At 33.1% G+C, this 21,395-nt stretch overlaps 1 protein-coding gene across 4 annotated transcripts in view; it reads right to left on the reverse strand.

Annotated features, from left to right (window-relative positions):
• The window catches only part of LOC146531953 (sodium channel protein 60E-like), a 134,186-nt gene that overhangs the window by 37,922 nt on the left and 74,869 nt on the right, over positions 1–21,395 (reverse strand). For all 4 annotated transcript variants that reach the window (XM_085197145.1, XM_085197146.1, XM_085197147.1 and 1 more), the window contains exons 4-5: positions 4,783–5,003; positions 48–240 (exon numbers count right to left, since the gene is read on the reverse strand). In XM_085197145.1, the coding sequence (XP_085053271.1) occupies positions 48–240; positions 4,783–5,003 (414 nt within the window). The remainder of the gene's footprint in view (positions 1–47; positions 241–4,782; positions 5,004–21,395) is intronic.

Consider the following 21,395-nt stretch of genomic DNA (forward strand, 5'->3'; position numbering starts at 1 on the left):
CATACATTATAATGTCTTTAAAATATATATATATATATATCCCTTACTTCATCCACAGTTCATCAGTAAAGTTCTCTCCAGGCACCACAACGAGGTTTTCCACGCATTTATTCCGCAACTCCCCCATGTACACTTGCAGCGCGAACAACGCGAACACCATGAGGCAAAAGATCGTCAACGTCATTACTTCCGCCAGCTGCTTGAAGGAGTGAAGCAATGCATTGATGATGGTTTTAAGACCTGGAAAGAATTTATGGAGATAAATATAAATAATATATGAGATACAAAATAAATGATACGATAATACGTAAAGTTAAAATAATTAAAATGATTACTTGACACAATAGTTTTAAATTTACCGCCAAAGCGCTCGACCACAGATTAAAATAAATATACAGATAGATTTTGCTCTAATTACGTTTCGCGTTATATGCTCTAATAAGAATATTAATTATTATTTTCTGTAAATGGTGTATTATTATTATTTTCCCATTATTTACTGTTATTTAAATCAAATTTAATTACTAACGTACTACGCCATTTTTTAAATTATTAATTTCTATATAAACAATATTTTATTTTGAAGCACTAGTTACAGATTACACAGTATAATTTACATTTCGATCCCTCAGAATTATTTCCTTCGCTTTACTTGCTTGTTAAATATTAAACAAGTCGAAATGGCCGGGGTCGGGAAAACCTAAATTGACTTACAAATTAGATAACTATGGCCGAGTCCCTAACGTCAATACGAAGTGGACAAATGGGCAGAGCCTCGTTTAAATGTAATAAACAACTCTCGCCGTTGCTTACTAATTTCATTCATAGAGCCACTCAGTTACCGTTAACGTAACGAGATTGGAAGGCTTACACAGATTTAACAGGTATTAGGGATATTTCAATTACTTTAAAGTTTTTTACGATAAATTTTGTTTAACGAAACCCTGTTTTTTGTATCAGTATTATTTAGATGGGAAAATTATTGAATTATGATTGTTATATTTGGTTGAAAGGAATATTTCCTTTTATCTTTTATATCTTAATATATAGAAATAGTGACGTAGTGAGTCGGCAAAAAGAACTCTCTTATATGTATATCACTTCAAAATATCAAAGATTTTGCGCCCATTATACAAGCATAGAGGGCTAGGAAAACCCAAGGTCTCGATTTATTTAATCGGTATTCTTTTTTTATTAAGAATTCTGTTCTAATTTATACTTCGCATCTCAAATTTTCATTTAATTACAACTTGACTAAGACTTCACGAAGCGACGTCTCTATGAGAAAAATAATCTAAGAACGGTCAAAGTTATTTAAATTGGTATCAATATTTACTTGTAGTAAGTATTTGTATTAATACAAACTATTATATAGAAATACTAAGTTTTACTTAAAATTTACGGCCATATTTTCCAAATCCAATCTATACTAATATAATAAAGCGGAAGAGTTTGTTTGTTTGTTTGTTTGTTTGTTTGTTTGTTTGTTTGTTTGTTTGTTTGTTTGTTTGTTTGTTTGTTTGTTTGTTTGTTTGTTTGTTTGTTTGTTTGTTTGTTTGTTTGTTTGTTTGTTTGTTTGTTTGTTTGTTTGTTTGAACGCTAAGATCTCTGGATCTACTGGTCCGATTTTCATTGTTTTTGTTTTATATGAAAGCTGCATTCTTCAGAAGTGCTATAGGCTATATAACATTACATTACACATATATACTAATATATTTTAAAGTACATTCTAATTTGACATGCAATTTATTCTGCCATTTTAATAACAACCGTCGTTGCTACGCGACCGCTACCGCGACGTTTTGATATTCATTCTTATGAAAATAAATATAATAGTCACTTTTAGCATTTTATCTAGATTGAAATTATAATTTACTGTATAACATACTAATAAATAATTAAGGAGATGTCACTGATTCCAAATGACCTAGCCACCTAGCGGGCGGCACAGTATGACCGACGCGAACGGGCAGATGACGTTGACGGTTTTATAAATTTTCATTCATTTTCGAACTTTATTTGTTGTTTATAATTAATTTAAAATACACTTTGATTCGCTTCTTATTTTATTTGATATTGCCCGCTAAAATTATCCTACTTAATAGAGAGAAATGTTTAGTTATTTCGTAGAGTCAATATCTATGTACGCACGCACGGAAAACTTTAGGTACTTTTTCTAATATTTAGAATACCTATCCTTTAGTTACTCTTAATCCTTTTGTTAGTTCATTTCAATAACTCAGATAATTTTTTCTAATAATGTGTATCTACTTATTATTCTTTTTGATTATTTGAGCTTATATTATCTTACTAATTCTATTGAGAATTGAAAATAATTTCATGAATATATTTAATAAATATTCTTATAGTTGAAGCAGGCGTAGCCGCGTCCGGGTCCACTAGTACAATATATATCTTAAATTCAATTTCATAATACAACAACAACAAACTACTACGTACAAAATTTCATTACATACAATAAATATATTTGGAAATTTCACATTGAAAACTTCCCGCGGTTCACGGGCTAGAAAGATATCCGACCAACAAAGGAAATAATATGAGAAAAGGATACTGACATCAAAAGCAGAGAATCTTGCACAAGTACTGGAATACCTGGAAAATACGGTGCTATTTTTCACCCGTCGACCAAGCCTTAAAATAGACAGACTGTAAAGCTATTTGAGGAATGAAAGCCGGTGACAGGAATGCTTCAGTCTGTTTCAATGTTGTGACTCGAACGACATTTTTGTTTTTATTCAATTTTCCGTCTCCTTACTGTTGCAGTTTCTTATTTTTTTGTTGTTTTTATTGTTTTATCAGCTACTCACTTAAGTGGGAATAAATGTATGTTTTATGATAATTTCATTTAAAATTTAAGTTCATTATACAAAGTTTAATTAAGACAAGAGTATGTTTATTTCATGATGTCAACACCTTAAAATTCCTATTCTTTTTCAAAAAAGATTTAGCATAGTTGTTTATACGGTTTTCAAGTAAAACTAAATCATCATAAAAGTTTATATGCAGTCTTTCAATTAAAACAATTTCCTGTCACAAAACTTAGAACCTATGTTCCGTATAATTTGTATGGCGAAAGTTAATAAAGTATTAGTTTAGGGTGATTCGGGGAAAATTACAATTAAAGGTTAATGCGCGAGTAATGGTGGTACAAATGGGATTTTTTAATTAATATCCGAAATACGTTTAGACCTTCATTTTCTATAGTCATGAAAATATCAATTATAGAAAATAGCACGTAAACTATTTACACGCTTTAATAGTTTTTGGTTAATAGAATTACATGAGGTTTGTTTTTTAGGGTACCGTACCTCAAAAGGACAAAACGGAACCCTTATAGGATCGTTGTCCGTATGTCAAGACTACATCCGTATATCGAGATCCAGAGAAGGTATGAAACTGAAGTAGAAAAGTACCTGTTTAAAGTTATTTAAAGCATTTTTTTCTCAAATTCACGATGTATCCCGCACACAGCATGGTAGGCAGAGGGAACCTTGTATCCCACTCCGTTCCCCACATTCCAAGGAATGGCGTATTGAGTGGCAGAATTCCAAGCCGCGTATTGCCTCGACACCAGAGCGAAGAAATGGAAATATAAATTTAAATAAATATTTCATCTCCTCGAGCGGGGACCGAACCCACAACCAGTCGATTTCTCCCTGCGTTACGACTGGCCTCGAAAAAGAAAAAAAAAATGAAAAAAAAAAAGAAAAAAGAAAGGATAAGAAAGGCTTAAAAGGCATATCATTTAAATGCAATTGTGTAAACTAAAAATATGCATAAAAGAGTTATTCGAGTTAGCTCGGAAGTAATATCGTCACTTCCACAAGTGTTTGTCGTGAGCGGAAATCAAACCTGCAGTAGGAAGTGCTTTAAAATGGGACTTTTATTTTATTTATAGTGAAATTCCGCTTTGTAACGAACCTTTTTGAATATGTTCAGTGACTTTTATTTAAATTTTTCTGTTATATTATTTTTATGTATAGCAATGAACATTTTTATGTAAGCTTTTAACTACATGTAAAGGAATCTCAATTGAAATGTTTAAATTGCTGATCCTATTAGTTTAAATCACGATATGAGAAGATCTCTAGAAATAAAAAAAATATAGACAAAGATATATTTTTTAGCTTCTCACTCTACTCCACATATCACAGCGTAGACAATGGGAACCTACTTCTAAGAAGCTACTTCGCTATTTAGGTCCAGTTATCGTAACATAGCATGTTGAGTGGCGAAACTCAAGACCGCGTATTGTCTTTTTAAACAAAAATTTACCGTTTACTGTTAAACACTATGCCGTTGTACCATGATGGCCTCAAAAGATAAATAAAAATTTGAGATGTGGGTATTTTTACAAAAGCAAAGAACGACACTAGGTACCTCTTCACAAAAAATGTTTCCCCTTTCAAGGGGACCAGAATCCAACCATCAATCTCTTGCCAATTATTTTATAAAGGGCCTATAGGTAGAGCTCCTTTGATATATTGATAGATACAATTTAAGCATAAGAATCTATGAGAACCTCTTGAAGAGATCAGAGGGAACTTAGTATTAAGACGGAGTCTCTTAGTACTAGGTTCCCTCTGTCTGTTTTGGAGTGTGCCAATTTTTTCGAGGCATTGCATGTTGAGTGGCGGAACTTAACGCCGGACTTTTGCCTTGAGTGTGGATCGAACCCACAACCGATGTGTTATAGTTCCTGCGCCACGTCGACCCTTATTTATTAATATTATGTTAATGATAATGAATTTAATTTACCTGGCATAATTGAAACAGTTTTCAAAGCCCTCAGCACTCTGAACGTCCTCAAGCCAGCCAAGTTGCCGACCTCCATTCCTATGGTAGCGTAGCCCGACGTGATCACCACGAAGTCCAGCCAGTTCCAAGGGTTTCTTAAGTAAGTGTACTTATTTAAAATGAAGCCTTTCGCTATGCACTTTATTATCATCTCTGCCGTATATATCGCCAGGAATATGTACCTGTTCAAGAATAGAATTAGTTGTTATTAGAGTTTTAAAAAATATATAATTTATTTAAAACTACTATTGATTATGCAAATTACATACAATATACGGAAAAAACCAAAATGTTGTTTTGGTCGACTTAAAAGTTTGCTTTATTGTGTTTCCAGGCAATGTAAAGTTGGATCATCATCATCATCATCATCATCATCATCATCAGCCTGTCCTCGTCCACTGCTGGACATAGGCCAAAGTTGGATATTACATATTAATTCCAGCTTAATACTTCATAAGTTTTTGAGAAAAATTACTACGAGAGAGCCAGTGTAATCATATACGGGTATATTTATTTATTATTATTTACCTAAATATTTTTTTTTTCGCTTTTTAAATACAAAAGCGAAATATTAAACAACCAAAAGCTATACTCGTTCTAGAAATAAGAGTAGCGAACTTAAAACTATTTAAGCAGTAAAATTTTTTTGTTAATTTCCTTTCTTACACTTTAAGCTGTGAAGGAACAAAAGAGCTTAACTTACTGAACTTTTTAAGTGCACTTAGCAAACGTATTTTGAATTTCTATTTTTTGACAATTTTTTGTTAATATTGCTATTATTTGGTATAGATAAGCAAATATATGAAATTCTAAAAATAGTCAAATTAAATTAATTGTATGTAAAATACATATTATATAATTTATCACTGATTCACAAATAAAAAAAAAAGGTAAACAAAACATTAAAGTTGACAGTGTAGTTACAACAAATGTATCTAAAAAAAATGTTAGACTAATGTGCATCGGTATTCATATGCGGCGTTTAGTTCCGCCATTCAACACCCAATGCCTCCAGAATTCTATTAAAAGGGGCGGGTAGGGTTCCAAAGTTCCCCCTATCTACACTGCTATGCACAGGATACCATGATATGGACCAAAAAAACTCGTTTATTTCATATAAAACAAATATCCAGGTAATATTTGTTTTAAAAATGTATCCAATTAGAATAAAATTTACAAGTGCAAGTCTTTTTGAATCTGTAAGGATACAGATATTCTCTATTTACGTTTCACCCCAACACGTCTCTCGTAAAATTCTCAAAGCAACATAAAACTTTTCCATTGCGAATCGCTTTTAAGCAACATTGCTATATATCTGTTCAGTGTAGCCTCCCATATTTGCAGGAATTTATTTTCTATATATAAATATTATAATTTTTAAGATACTATACTACAATTACTATAATATATATTATAGAAAATATTAATTGTTATTAATTAATAAATAATACTGTAGTAGTTGTGAGTTCGATTCCCATTCAGGAGAATGAATTATTATTTATTAATATTTTCTTTACTTTGCTCTGGTACCGTTTTCTGTAGGCATTGCGTGTTAACTGGCAAACCCCAGAGCGAAGGCTTGAAAATATTAAATATTTCATTTCCTCGACTGAGAATCGAACCAATAACCTATTGCGTTTACAGTCACACTTTCTGCCCCTGAACCAAGACGGCGACGTCAATTAAACATATTATAGAGTATCTTTCATGTATGGTTATATAATCCATATAAAATAATTTATAACGTAGAAAGATAATTAAAAATTTACAACATAAAATAATTTAAAAACGAAACAAAAATACGGAAATCGTATGACAAAAATATCACTTCGCGTCTCACAGCTTAACTCTGTAATGCCGTCATTAACGTACGAACGCTGTGTAAAACAATTTTTACGTCTCTCATTTCGTGGAGGAATTATGGAATTGTTTTTTGACTTTTAAATTATTGCAAAACATTACTTCTTTTTGTAGATTTATGTAATGTCATTGCATGTGTACTCTTATTGTCTCGTTGTCAGAGAATGCTTAGTGTTAAGACACTCTGTTCTCTCCTATATTTTAAAAAAAGGACATATATATAATATTTTTTTCATAAAATCGTGTTTTTGTAATTATTATTTTTATTTTAATAAAGTTTTGTAAGTTATTCTAAAATATTATCACGATAATAATTACATAGCTGTATGTAAAAGAAAGAAAAAGATAGATTGATTGTACCGGTTTATCTAACTTTGTCATAGAAACAAGATATCTGCATATATGTATGTATATTAGATTCATTTGCCACACATTGTAAGCAAAATCCTCTCGAGCTCTATAATTACATCTCCATATGAGACCTTCCTTTGAGGTTACTCGCTTAGTTACACTGTTATTTATTTAGGAATATACAAAATGCTTTTTTTCATCAAATTCTCGCTTTTCCCGTTCAACTAAAAACTTAAGTCACTCTTTTTTCCTTATTCTGCCCGCCCACTTTGAAAATTTTTTTAAGCTTCACGTTACATCCACCTTATAGCAGGATAGGCAAAGGGAACGTGGGAACCTAGTGTTAAGATACTTCCTTAATATCAGACATTTCCGTCGCCCAATTTCCGCGAAATATAAGATTGGCATTGGGTGTTGAGTAGCGGAGCTTAACGTCGAGCTTTGCCTCGTTACCCAAGCGAAAAAAACGAAAATTAAGAATATTCAATATGCATTGTTTTACGATGTATGTAAAACAGAAATTAATAAAATATGCATATATTCTCTAAGTGATTATAAATATTTTATGATATCGTCGCTACCTAATGAGAAGCGGATGTAACCAAAGTTGTGTTAAGCCAACGAAGATGGTGGTTCTAAATGTGTTTTCCATTATCCATTAGTTTTAGTAATAGAATATACTTTTAAAATTAATATAAATATTGATTTTGGTGTCTTTAAAGATTCTCTAATTACAGCTAGGTTTTTACATGGCATAGAATAATAATAAGAATTACACAATATTACGTTTTTCCTATTCAAAAAATTACATTGACGCTAGAGGCACAAGTATGTAACTGAAAACGCCACAGGTTGTGGGTTCGATTCCTACTGGAGGAAATTGAAATATTTAATATTTTCATTTTTTCGCTCTGATATCAAGATAAAGCGCAGCGTTGAGATCCATTACTCAACAGAGAGAAAGTCAGAAACTTAACACTAGGCTGCCATTGCCTACCCTGTTTCATAAATAAAAAAATATTTATAACCAAAAACTATACACCCATTTAAGAAAACATTATATAATTTATTTTATATAAAATGGAGGCTTTTGGCACGTTTAAAGAACAACAAAGAATTACTGACCAGGTTATACTAGCGCAGTAGTGCGGCATCAGGGGCTTTCGCTTAAACTAACTTAAGCTTTCAAAGTGGCTACTGTCGGCACTTTTAAAAATATAAATATAGCTTTATTCTCAATTGTACTTTGCTTTTAAACGTGTTAATATAAATATATGGACACGCCATTGCAGTACAGTATATACGAATACGATATTTGTGTTTTAAATATATATTTTTTTAGAAATAGTAAGCAAAAAGAACTTCTTTTAAAGAACTTTTTTTCTTATTGAAGTAGGTAGAACGGATATATATTTTTTAAAATATAAATATTAATCCTAAGCGAAGTATATTATAATCGGTAAACATTATAATTATATACAACTAGATTCCCGCAATACATAACAAAGATAAATTTTTTACATACATCTTAAATATTTAATTTTCACTTCACACACTTTCACACATTTTCATAAATCTTGGATATGATATAGGAATGTCCCTAGAAGTGGGGCAGGGGCACAAGCATATGACTGGGAACAGGTTGTGGATTAAGGAAATCATATATTTAATACTTTTATATCCTCGCTTTGGTAACGAGACAAACCACGGCGTAGAGTTCCGCCTCTCAATGCCTTTCCTCCAGAGTTTGGCGGAAATTGGGGACAGAAGTGACTTCCCATTTAATACTACACATACTGAATATTAATAACGTCATATTCGATTAATCGATATTAAATATAAATTAATATTTGTCATCGTTGGATTTGTATCCACAAACACTACAGTCTATAATATTACTTACAACTTCTAAGCCACAACGACCTCAGGTCCTTCTACTGTGTCGAAATAGCTTTTCATTTAAAATACAATTCTTATATTAAAATAGCTGAAGTAAGTTAAAATACATAATGGCAGTACAACAAATGATCAATGTTACCAAGACGACGCTGAACCAAAATATTAATATTTAAGCTTTGGGTGTTTAAATTTAACTTTCAACATTTGTATAGAAATGGCTTCTATTTCTAGTTGTACTTGTGTAAAATATTATTTAAGATACCTTAAGAGGTAATTAAAATGACTTTTCGAAGGATTTTTTTTTACACTTTTTTTAGCTTCATGCTATTTCCCGCACATAGTAAGTTAGGCATAGAGAACTTAGGAACCTAGAGTTGGACACTTCGTTCCCATTTAGACCATTCATTTCCCACCGATTTTTTGAGGTATTGAGTGTTGAGTGGCGGAACCAAACGTCGCGCTTTGCCTCGACATTAGAGGGAAGAAATTTAATAATCCTTCAGAGTTTTACTAACCCTTCTAAGATTACGCCAATATGTTAAAGAAATAGATATATAATATATTTTGATATTACATGCATATATAACATTGAGATGAATAAAAACCTATACTTCAGAAGATGAAAAAGAATGCATTTTAGCGAAAATCACAAAAATACTGAAGCAGATGCTAAGTCAGGTAAGATTTGTTCGAGACAGGAAATAAAACGGATACCGTTAAAATAGACCTTATTTTAATATAATAAAGTCCAAATTCCATTGAGATAAATTGCGAGGAAAATTTATCAGTCGGTTAGTCTCGCAATAAATCTCTAGAGGTCCAGAAGATTTCTTACAATGTTGGTAATCGTGTTAACAAAATGAATAGAGTATAAATTAAAGGCCAAATTACTGTACGATTATTACATTTAATAGGAAAATTAATTATTATTAATTACAGTGGGGAACGGAGAGTTTTAACACTAGATTCCCTCTGCCTACCCTGATGTGTGTGAGATACAGCGTAAAGCTGAAAATTAATTGTATAAATAAATAAAAATACCGGTAAAATGCGGTCGTCTTATAGTTCCGTGCCTATTTTAGTACGTCAACGGGAAGTATAATTTATAGAACTTGACAAACTTAAGTTTGCGGACGTGTACATTCATTTTGTATGCAATGAAGTATCTAATTATAAATTTGTAATGTTTTTTTTCTATGAAATATTTTAATATTTAATTTTTTTGGATTTAGTAAGTCATTTCGTGCCAAATTCCATAACTGTAGGTTCACGGGAAGTAAGCACCCTGTAGGTTTTGATTAAACAGCAAATTTCATTTCTTAACTTAAAAGCTTTTTATATGCTTTAAGTGACCATAGACCTCAATGTTTGATATTAATTTCATTTTGAAACCTCCTTATTATATATCATAAGCCATATTAATATATGGTAAAACATTTTTTCTTAAATAAAATTAGCTTTCTACTTATAAAGTGTCAAACACGGTTTGCATAATAAATTATAAAAGATCACTTGATTTCAGGCACTGAGTGGAGAAATTAATTTAGCGGTAAAGTTTGTTTTTGATTACTTCACTTATTTTCACTTCATCTTAAATTTGTTTTTAAGATGTTAGAAACTTTGACTGCTCGTGATGCTTCCATTGGTGTTGTGTTTAGTAGACCTTAAATAATATTGTTTTGGTTTCATAGGAGGGATAAAGAGTGATTTATTTCGTTTAAAAATAAGGTTAATTTATTATTTTTAAATATTTAAAGTGCTGGTACGGTTGGTTATATAATAATTATTATTAGAAATATTGTGGGGAGAATATAGTGTCAAGATAAACCGTAATCCACTTTTCGTCCTAATTTTGCGTGTTGATTTATGAAACTCAACGCTACGCTTTACCACAAGTCTGGCTAGAGCAAGAAAATATAAATAAATCATTCTCAAAGAGTTGGGGTCGAACCCAGAACCATCAAGTTTACGTCACTCTCTTACTGTTCCGCGATGGCCATACAAAAAACCATATATATATATATCGGATGTTTAATCTAAAACAAGAAAAAAATAGGGAAGAGAAATGTGTAAATTGTAGTTTTTACAAATAATAAAAGTAAATTTTTAAAGGCAAAAGTTAATTTCAAAAGATCTCCAGCTTTAGTATTAAACTCTAAGTGTTAAGCATCCCTTTGGTTCCTTGCCAATTTCAAATGTATAGTGCAATCTGTAGCTGTGGAACGGCCAATAAAAAACTTACTTTTTAATTTCAACGTAAAATAAAACGAATAATTTTAATCCTACGCGATAGGAATGCTGTGAAAAAAAAAAGGATTCCATATGATTAAAAATGATTTAAATGATCATTTTTTAAAGTTAATCATTTTCATGGTTCTTTTATAGAAACAATCAATAAAAGTAAACATTTTATTAAGTTTCTGACATGAACATTTCTTTGTTCGTTTAGTCGTTTCATTTGCTATTTATATCGCTAGCAACATAATTAGTAACAAAATAAAATGGAAGGAATGTAAGGAATAAAATAATAATAGAAACATAAAAAGAATAAAAAAATACTAGTCTGAATTAATAGTTGATTCCTTTTTCTTATGACGGTATATGTATCTTGGAGCTGGTCCTATCAAAGGTCATTAAATTATAAAACTACATTTTTCTACTTTTATCGATGTTTCATTACTTATAGATAACGTGGAGTTCTCTGATTTGAAAATATGGCTAGAGAGATTGATGTTAAATCCTAGCAAAATTATAATAAAATATGAAAAATCGAATAATGGCCACTTCTTAAAATGTAAATTTTTAGTACACTGAATTTGTTAGGTACCAATCTATGAAATACCTTACAAACTTTTAAGTATTAAGATTAATTATAAAAGATTTTTGTAAGGTTTTACATAAATTTAGAGGATGTTTACAAATTGTTGAAAAATTAAAAAAAAAAAAATATTCTTCTTTTTTATTTTCTCACTAATTTAACAAAAATGGTTTAAAATGAAGAATATTAGGTACTATAATTTTAATATCCAATGTAAGGTTTTATAGGAATTAGTTAAATTAGTACAATTTACTGCACTGTGTTTGTATAGGACGGTATGTACTTAGTTTGCCCACGAGAGCCCAAGCTGGTTAAGAACAACACTCTTTGTATTAATTTTGTAGATGTGAGGGGTCAGGTAGTTAAACAAGATAAAAGATATAATTTTATAGTTTTTAATTATATTGTATGGTTTATGTGGGGGAAAAGTACCTATATTTAATGTAAATTCTGACAAAAAAAACAATTTTTACATTTATATAGCAGGGTAGGCAGAGGGCGGGCTTAGTGTTAAGACACTACGTTCCCCATTTTCCGTCGAATTTTTCAAGACATTGCGTGTTGAGTGGCGGAAATCAACGCCGGGCTTTTGCTTTGGTGCCAGAGGGAAAGAAATTAAAATATTAATAAATAATAATGAGTGAGGATCGAACTTGTAACTCTCGCGTTACAGTCACACCCTTGTGACCCTGTGCCATGACTGTTTTTCTTTTATGTTCTCAAAAAAAGTAAATAAAGCATTGTTAGTATAAATAATACATATACATTTATTTTTCAAATGGATTTGTACCTATTAGTAGTAACAATTCAGCAAAAACTAATATGCCCAGACTTTGAAGCTAAATCTTTAAAAATATAGTATGTTTGTGTTAAAAAAATAAAAAATTAAAAACACAAATTCAATAAATAATAATTGAAATATAATATCATTTACAATTTCACGGCATTCATAAATTAAATAAACACGACGGACTTCACTCGATAAGCACTAACCTGTTGAACAGTGCATTGTGTTCTTTTAAGTATTTTATTTTGTTTTCTTTCATTATATAAGACTACAGTGCTAGAGTTAACTAAGAAATAAAAAAGAATAATGAGCTCATAGTCTATGGACTGTTGACGTTTGTTTAGTCTGGCTAGTATTATTTTCTTTTCTAGATGAAATTATACTCTAGAGACAAATGTTAGCAAGCGTGTGAACGATGAACTGCCAAGATGATTTTATTTTATCAAGCAACGATCGCGCTCTGTTGAGCCATGTGAGTACTTTATATAATATATCACTATTAATTAAACAAAAAATGTATATTTTATATTTATAATAATTATATTAATGTCCCAGGAATCTTATATTAATTGTAGGGGTCGCAATCGTTAACAAAAAATAATCAGTATATTTTCGTTTATTTTGTTTATTACAATAAAGAATATAATATAATTAAGTAGGGAACGGAATCTCTTAACCATAGGTTCCCTCTGCCTACTCTGCTATGTGCGGGATATTTTTTTTAATATAAAATCGATCTTTAATTTAAGTTTAAAAGTAGATATATTCTTTTATATATTTGTCGATGCATTTATACATGCTTTAGTATTAGAAATTAGAAAATATATCTCTATTAATGTTAGAAATTCTAGCTACAGTATTATTTATATGGTAATTTAAATAAAAATGCTTTTAGACTTAAAAGCTAGAATGCTTTAAAAGTAGAAAATGACTACGTTGTAAAGCCGATGGAGGTTCAACAGTTAGAGGTTTAGCTATTACAATAAAAATAAAAAGAATGCATGAAGTTTTTTATTTAGTTTTATCTATTTCCTTAATTTATTCTTTTTATTTCACTTATTATTTATTATTATAAAGTTACCTTAAGACTCAAAGACTGAAGATGGGGTGATAATAGATACAAATCTAGGGTAAGTAAAAATATCTTTTTAAAAAAGTCCAGTAGTTCTTTTTATAAGTTGGCGGTGGAAAACGGAACGGAAAACATAGTGATATTAACGTTTCTTATTAATTATAAAGTAAAAAGTAAGTTGAGTTAAACTCAAAGGGGTGCGTAAAAATAAAGAAAACTTTACAACCTAAACTCCTAACAAGATGATAAGGTCTAAAAATCAATTGACTTGAAACCGTTGGGTTGTTGAAGTCGATTGACATCTTGTCATCGCTGAACGATTAGGCATGAAGCCAACAAACTTGGAGCTTATCAAAGAGCCGACGCCAAAGACCCGTATTTTCGACGATCCAAATTCGTTCCAGTTCATTCATCAATACTGCTGAGACAAATAAAGTGAATTTGGGTTAATGTAAGACTTTGGTTTTATTAAAATAGCTTTATGTAGATAGAAAATGATTATTTATTCAGTTCTTACGATTGGTATGAAGTCAGTTGAGGTTATTAGTTACTAGATTCATTTAAATAGTATCTACTTTATAATATTCTAATTTAGTATTATTGTAAATTATAATTATTTTTAATAGAAATGTATGATTAAGGATAAAAGTAATAATTATATTTGAACAATAATATATTTTTGGTTTGGTAAATAAGTTAGTTAAGTTCAAATATAAAAAGGCATTTATTTATACTAGATATATATTTGTATTTAAAAATATTACTTACGATAAACAATGATTTAAGTAAACGAATTTGATCGAAAGCCAAACTGAATGTTGTTATCCAGTATTGGTTTCGCGCCAATTTACTTAATAATACAGTGACATTACCGACATGACATTTGAATATCGATTTACGCTAACTGGCCGGTTACACATGTAGACGACAGGGAATTCTTCAATAAAACTTCCTCGGCTTAATTTCAAGACTCTGTATTTCAGTACTAATACAACTCCACTTCAATATGTCCGTTCGCTATCACTACTCAGTCTAGACTGCCCCGAGCCAATCTGCCCACCGCCCGATCCCTACTCCGTTCGTGTTGCCAAATTATCCAATATTCCCAGATTAAAATCAATTTAATAATTTAATTTTTTTATTATTATTTTTAATAAGCAACAGAACCTTACAAAATCAATTTAATAATTTAATTTTTTTTATTATTATTTTTAATAAGCAACAGAACCTTACACTCGACCATCCTGATGACGTGTATGACCCCATACACGCCTCAGTTGAGAACCTTACACTCGGCACATTGGCTCACAGCAGTAAAAGATCACATTGTTTCATTCTCTCTTATAACTAAGTTTATGCTTGTTCCAACCCTATCCGGCCCAACTCGAGTAAAAGAACAAGCAAGAAACCTCGGAGGGGTTAATTCTTTTCGCGATTAAGTGATCTCAATAACAATTAATACAATAAGTCACGAAATAAATAAATAATAAAAAAAATAAAAAAAAAAACAAAAATAATAACAAGAGAAATAAATAAAAACATGATTATCTAAATACAGTTACATCATTTGTTTTTTATATTATTATTATTTTTTATATCATCATTATACCTAGGTCATTATTACACAAAATTAATCAATTAGCTAACATACAACAGTCAATAAAAAATATATATCTATCTCTACAGAATTAATTGTATATCAATTCAAGTAACAGCAATTATAATTATAACTCTTGTATCAGGTGAAGGTTACGAACTTGCTCGCTCACAAAGTCTCGTACCTACCACAACACACGGGAAAAGCAGAGTCGTGAACTCGCTCGCTCACGTAGTCTCACGCTCAACCATCCCATTTATTTTATAATCTCTACAGAATTAATTGTACATCAATTAAAGTAACAGCAATTATAATTATAACTCTTGTAACAGGTGAAGGTTACGAACTTGCTCGCTCACAAAGTCTCGTACCTACCACAACACACGGGAAAAGCAGAGTCGTGAACTCGCTCGCTCACGTAGTCTCACGCTCAACCATCCCATTTATCTTAAAAACTCTCTTAATAAGCAATGATGTCAAGTCACGAACTTGCTCGCTCACAAAGTCTCGTGATTGACATCGAACAACACAAATATCTTTTGCAGATAAACTCAACATTAAAGCATAATCAATTATCTCATCATACACATCATTACTATCGTTATATATCGCAACTTATATTCAAAACATCTATTTGTATATTTATTTTATTTATTCATCCCCATCGGATGAGTTAATATCAATTTCCACAATATCCCCGTCATCATTATCTAGCTCCAAAGAAGTTATATGTATCCATGGTCTCATCCGATCAGACGCCACTGTAGTTTTTCGTTTATTTTTCATTCCCTCAAAGCCGGGAATGGGTGCCACTTTGTAACGGTCATTTTCCATCAGTTTCACCACCTTATACGGGCCCTCGTATGAGGGTAAAAGCTTAGTGCTTTTGCCAGCATTTTGAAATGCGGTTTTTACTATTTTAACCAATTCCCCCTTTTTATAAATACGAGCTGGTCTGCGCCCCTTGTCATAATATTGTTTCTGTTTTTCCTGCTCCCTATTGATATTATTCTTAACTTCTTTGCGTAGAGACAACAGGTCACAGGATTCACGAGTGAAATTTCCTATTTCATTAAGTGTTGGATTACTCTCACTATTTATTCCTGTACCAAACATAACCTCCGCGGGAGTTCGGCCTATTGTCCTTTGTAGAGTGTTGTTAAGTCCCCACTGAATCTTACCGAGATGGCTATCCCAGTTCTTTTCATCGTCCCTTAGGTTCTGCGCGGTCAGGCAGTCTAAAATGGTGCGGTTGTATCGTTCAACTTGCCCATTTGACCTTGGACTCGCCACTGCATTTAATATATGCTTAACACCCCTATCCATACAGAATCTCCTAAAAGCATGTGACGTAAAACAACTGCCACGATCACTTATAATTCGGTCCGGATTTCTAAAGGTATCAAAAATATCTTCGAGCACTTTGATTACATTCTGAGTTTTTGTATTCCTGACTGGCTTAATGAACACGAACTTAGTGAACGAATCAACAGTTACCAAGATGTGAGTGTTCCCCTTTTTCGATCTTATAAAAGGTCCGAGGTGGTCAGTATGCAAAGTGTGAAATGGTATATCATTCTTAATAATAGGGTGCAAGAGTCCCTCATTATTTGCAGTTCTTTTGGCATAGGCGCAGTCAATGCAAGACTGCACATACTTCTTGACAAAACGCGACATTTTTGGAAACCAATACAGTCTTTTAATACGCTCCAAGGTCTTCTCCCCACCAACGTGACCTATATCATCGTGGTTCATTTTGCACACCTGCCACCTCGCTCCCTTGGGTACCACCCATCTAATATTAGACTTATCCCCCTCAATAATTCTGAATAATTTGTTTTCTTTTATAAGATAATTGTCTTTAATATACTCAAGTCCCTTTGAATTTAGGTTACTATTAATAATATCTCGAATTCGGCACAGTTCCGAATCACCCATTTGCAACGTCAAAAGCCAGTCCTCGTTACTTATAGCTAAAACAGTGGAATGCTGATCAATGCTTGCTGTCTTTTTATCATTGATTGGATTCCTTGATAATGCGTCTGCGTGAGCCATTTTTGTACCCGCCCTGTACTCAACCGTGCAGTTAAATTCCTGAAGTGCAAGCCACCATCGCGCGATTCTAGGGATGAGATCACGTTTTTGGAACGTAGAGCGTAGAGCACTACAGTCCGTAATGATCTTAAATTCCTTCCCGAGCAGGAACACCCTAAACTTTCGTAATGAGCAAATTACAGCTAACGTTTCTAGTTCATAGGAATGGAAGTTCTTCTCCTCAGGGGTTGTCTGCCGACTGAAGTACGCGACGGGTTTCAGTGGCTCTGTACCACCTGGCGGTCGTTGCAGCAGGATTGCACCAATACCTATTTTGCTGGCATCGGTATGAAGCTCAGTTTCTGCGGAATAATCATAAATAGCAAGGACCGGTCGGTTTACTAACTTAGTCTTCAATTCCTCAAAAGCCTTCTCCTGATCAGCTTCCCATTCCCATTTTACATCCTTTTTCAACAGTCTCGTAAGTGGAGAAGCTAGCTCAGCAAAGCTCTGGATAAACTTCCTAAAATAGCTAACAAGTCCCAAGAATTGACGCACTGTGTGAACGTTTTCCGGCCGGGGAAAATCAGATACGGATCGGATTTTTGCCTTACCAGGTCTCATACCTGCTGAACTAATTTCGTACCCTAAATAGTCAATTTGGTTCTCCAGAAAACTACACTTCGTCAAGTTTAGCTTGAGGTTCGCATTATCTAATAACTGCAATACCTCCTCCAATCTTGTAAGAGCTTCGTCTGCGTCCTTACCGTACACAAGTATGTCGTCAATATACACAGTGGCTCCATTAAATCGCATCGGTCCCAAAACACGGTTCATCATCCTTTGGAAAACTGCAGGGGCGTTTGCTAGCCCAAACGGTACACGATTGAATTCATACTGGCCGTCGGGGGTCACAAACGCCGTCAGATGCTTGTGTTGTTCAACTATAGGCACCTGATAGTAGCCTGACATTAAATCTAGGGTAATAAACCATGCTTGTCCAGCCAAACGGCTAACCTCATCATCAATGATGGGCATTGGATAGCGCTCTTTCACGGTGATAGAATTGAGCATCCTATAGTCAATGCACATGCGTACCTTCCCATCCTTTTTACGGACCAAAATAATAGGACTAGCGTAATTAGATTTAGATTCTCTTATTACACCGGCGTCTAACATATTATCTACCATGTCGCGCACCTTTTCACGCTCCTGATGCGAAAGCCTATAAGGACGATAAACTACAGGTCGATTGCTGCTCAATTCGATTTGCATCTCTGTGATGTCAGTGCATCCTAATTCAGTCAGATCTGAAGCAAAACAGTGTTTAAAGCGTCGCAATAATTGTAGCAACTTCTCCTTGTCTTGATCAGTTACTGACTCTCCTATTCTTATTTGCTGTCTATCAAATTGACTGATAATTTTTCCTTCATAGGATGTGGTATCTGGAGGGACCGCAGTTACCCTCCTAACTAGGTCTATTTCTTCAGCGCGGGAAAATACAAAGTTTTTATGTAGCAAACACGGTATGGAGCACGGTGTTACCATAACGCTTAAATAGCCCTTTTTAACTTCATAAACGCCACCTAGTACAACAAACTGTTCGTTAAGTTTCCCTACAATTTTTGTTTCTAACAAGATATTCCCACTAAGTCCAAATTCCGTTGCAGCTCTTACACTAGCTGATCCGTAAAGTTGAGCGAATCCCATAACCTTAACTTTAATTGTACGCTTTGCATCTTCAAAACAATCGAAAGAATTCTCTATACCAACATCGAGGAACTGCAACTTGGCTGAGTCTTTAATAACCATTATATGGGGTTGTTTGGAATATGACTGTCCAATCAACATTGTTTTATCAAGCAATCGATCGTCAACCACTTTACAACACACCGTTGCAGCTACCCCGTCTATCGACAAAGTCAGTGTTGTCGACCCTAAAGACTGGACCAATCCATTACCAAAACCTTTCATAGCCGAAGGTATCCCATTATGCACCACCCCCAGATCAATAGCAGCAGTTTCTCTTATTAGGGTAACCTCACTGCCAAAATCTACAAAGGCGTCCAAGGACCTTCCTTTAACTAATACCTTCTTCATGAACTTGTCATTTGGATGGGAATCTGATATGCACATAGTTTGGTGGACAGTGGTAGATTTTATAGACTGTCCTCCTTGTTTAGCGCGACAATTATCGATTTCATGTCCTATTTTGTGACAATGATCGCATTTTAATAGGGGCTTAGTACATTTAATATAAAGATGCCCTTTTTCCTTACAGTTGTAACAAAACAGCCCTGAGCTGCGCATGCTAAGCTTGGAATTTCCTTTCTGACTACTTTCATTAAGTAAATTCTCTGTGGAATTTTTGTTCCTAAAATTAGACTGATATGGATGTTCTTTGTTACTAAGCAGAAACTGTAGCAACTGTTCGGGTTCAGTACAACGTAATGCTAATGCACTCGATTTTACAGTCCTATCACTAAGGCCATGGATAATACAGTCCACGGCGCGCTTTCCCGTGATTTCACACTGATTAATTAAGGCTAGTTTCTCGTAATAATAGTTTTCAATCGGCTCATTATATTTACTCCTACGCCTTAGCATGTCCTCCAAGGATTGGCCATAATTCTGTTCTGACGGAAAAGCTTTAATAAGTTTTTCTTGCCATTCTGGCCAAGTAAAGAGAATTGTATTTAAACTCTGATACCAGATTTTGGCCAGTCCCAGCAGTTTCTGCATGGAAAAGTGAATGATTGTTTTATCATCCCAACCGTAGACAGAGGCACATTCATTTACTTTTCTGAGCCATACATCCATACGTTGATTCTTGTTTGAAGGATCAAATTCTGGCAAAATATTCTTATATGTTTATTTATTGTATTAGTGTTCTGCTCTAACGGTTGTGTCGTGGAATTATTTTTTAAAGAATTTATTATTTTGATGATATCCCTAGATGAATATAAAGGACTACATGACCTTGAGCGATGCCCGGTACCGACGTCGCGGCTCCGGCGATCCTTTCGACGTTGGTCATATCGACGATCGCCATCGCCTCGATGCTCTCGATGCTCGCTGTCCACACGAAGGCCGCGGTGACTTTGCTCGCTGCGTCTGGAACGGGCCTCCAGATCGCGTTCATCTTGAAGTGTTCGTTCCATTTTGCGTAGGCGCTCCCTCTCGCGCTCCAGATGTTGTTCCCGCTGGCGTATGCTGGTGCTGCGACCGCGATACCCGCTTCCATCGCGACTGCGACTCCGTCTGCCTCCCTTTCCGCCGCTCCCAGATGGATTCCGTTCTGGGGTCCGCAGACTGTGGCCCTCACGACTCTCGCCCCGCTCCATTATCTCGGAAACAAAAGTAAACAGTATCAGTATCTTAATGTTTGTAACAAGTAACGAATAATTTTAACTTAAAACAAAACTATTTATCAAAAAAATCGATTATTTTTCACGTAAACGTGGCATTATAGCTCATTTTGGAGGTAAGAAATCAATATCCCTTCCTAATACCCCATCTCTATAAGCACCCCTAACTTGACCCGAATTTACCTTGATTTATAATTTATTTATATCTGTATTTATTTATATCTGTCTGTCTGTAATATTAGATTAATCATATTTCCTTCACGGTTTTAAACTTGATTTTGCCTGAGTGACCCATGCACATTTCTAAGAATATTAAGTAATAAAACTAAATACATACACAGCATACGAATTATAATAATCAGTAGAATTTATAAAATTAAAAATACGATTGTGAGGTAGGATGAGAAAAAAATACGAGTATTTGCTATTACGTGTACGATTTAAGCGTCAAGTTAAAGTATGTTATATTATTATATAATAATAAATAAACATTTTCAATTATCATACTATTGTAATCATTTATTTGTTTTATATTTTACCTTTTTTTTTGACTAATTAAAATATATATATTTTTTTAATTTGTGTAAATAGTTGGTAATATGAAATCTAGCAATTGAACTTTTAACAGTTTTCACAACATTCCTTTTGATGTATGCAGTATTCGGATTATTTGTGCTTTTTCTATTCGGATTTATATAGTAAAGCATGAAATGAATTAAACGTCAACGCTCTAATTTTTATAAAAAAATGAACATTTTAAATCAAGTAAAGCCCTGATTTGTTTTCCC

This window comes from Heliconius melpomene, chromosome 14 (assembly GCF_056956725.1).
Source record: "Heliconius melpomene rosina isolate 202511_hmr_F chromosome 14, ASM5695672v1, whole genome shotgun sequence".
Lineage (NCBI taxonomy): Eukaryota > Metazoa > Arthropoda > Insecta > Lepidoptera > Nymphalidae > Heliconius > Heliconius melpomene.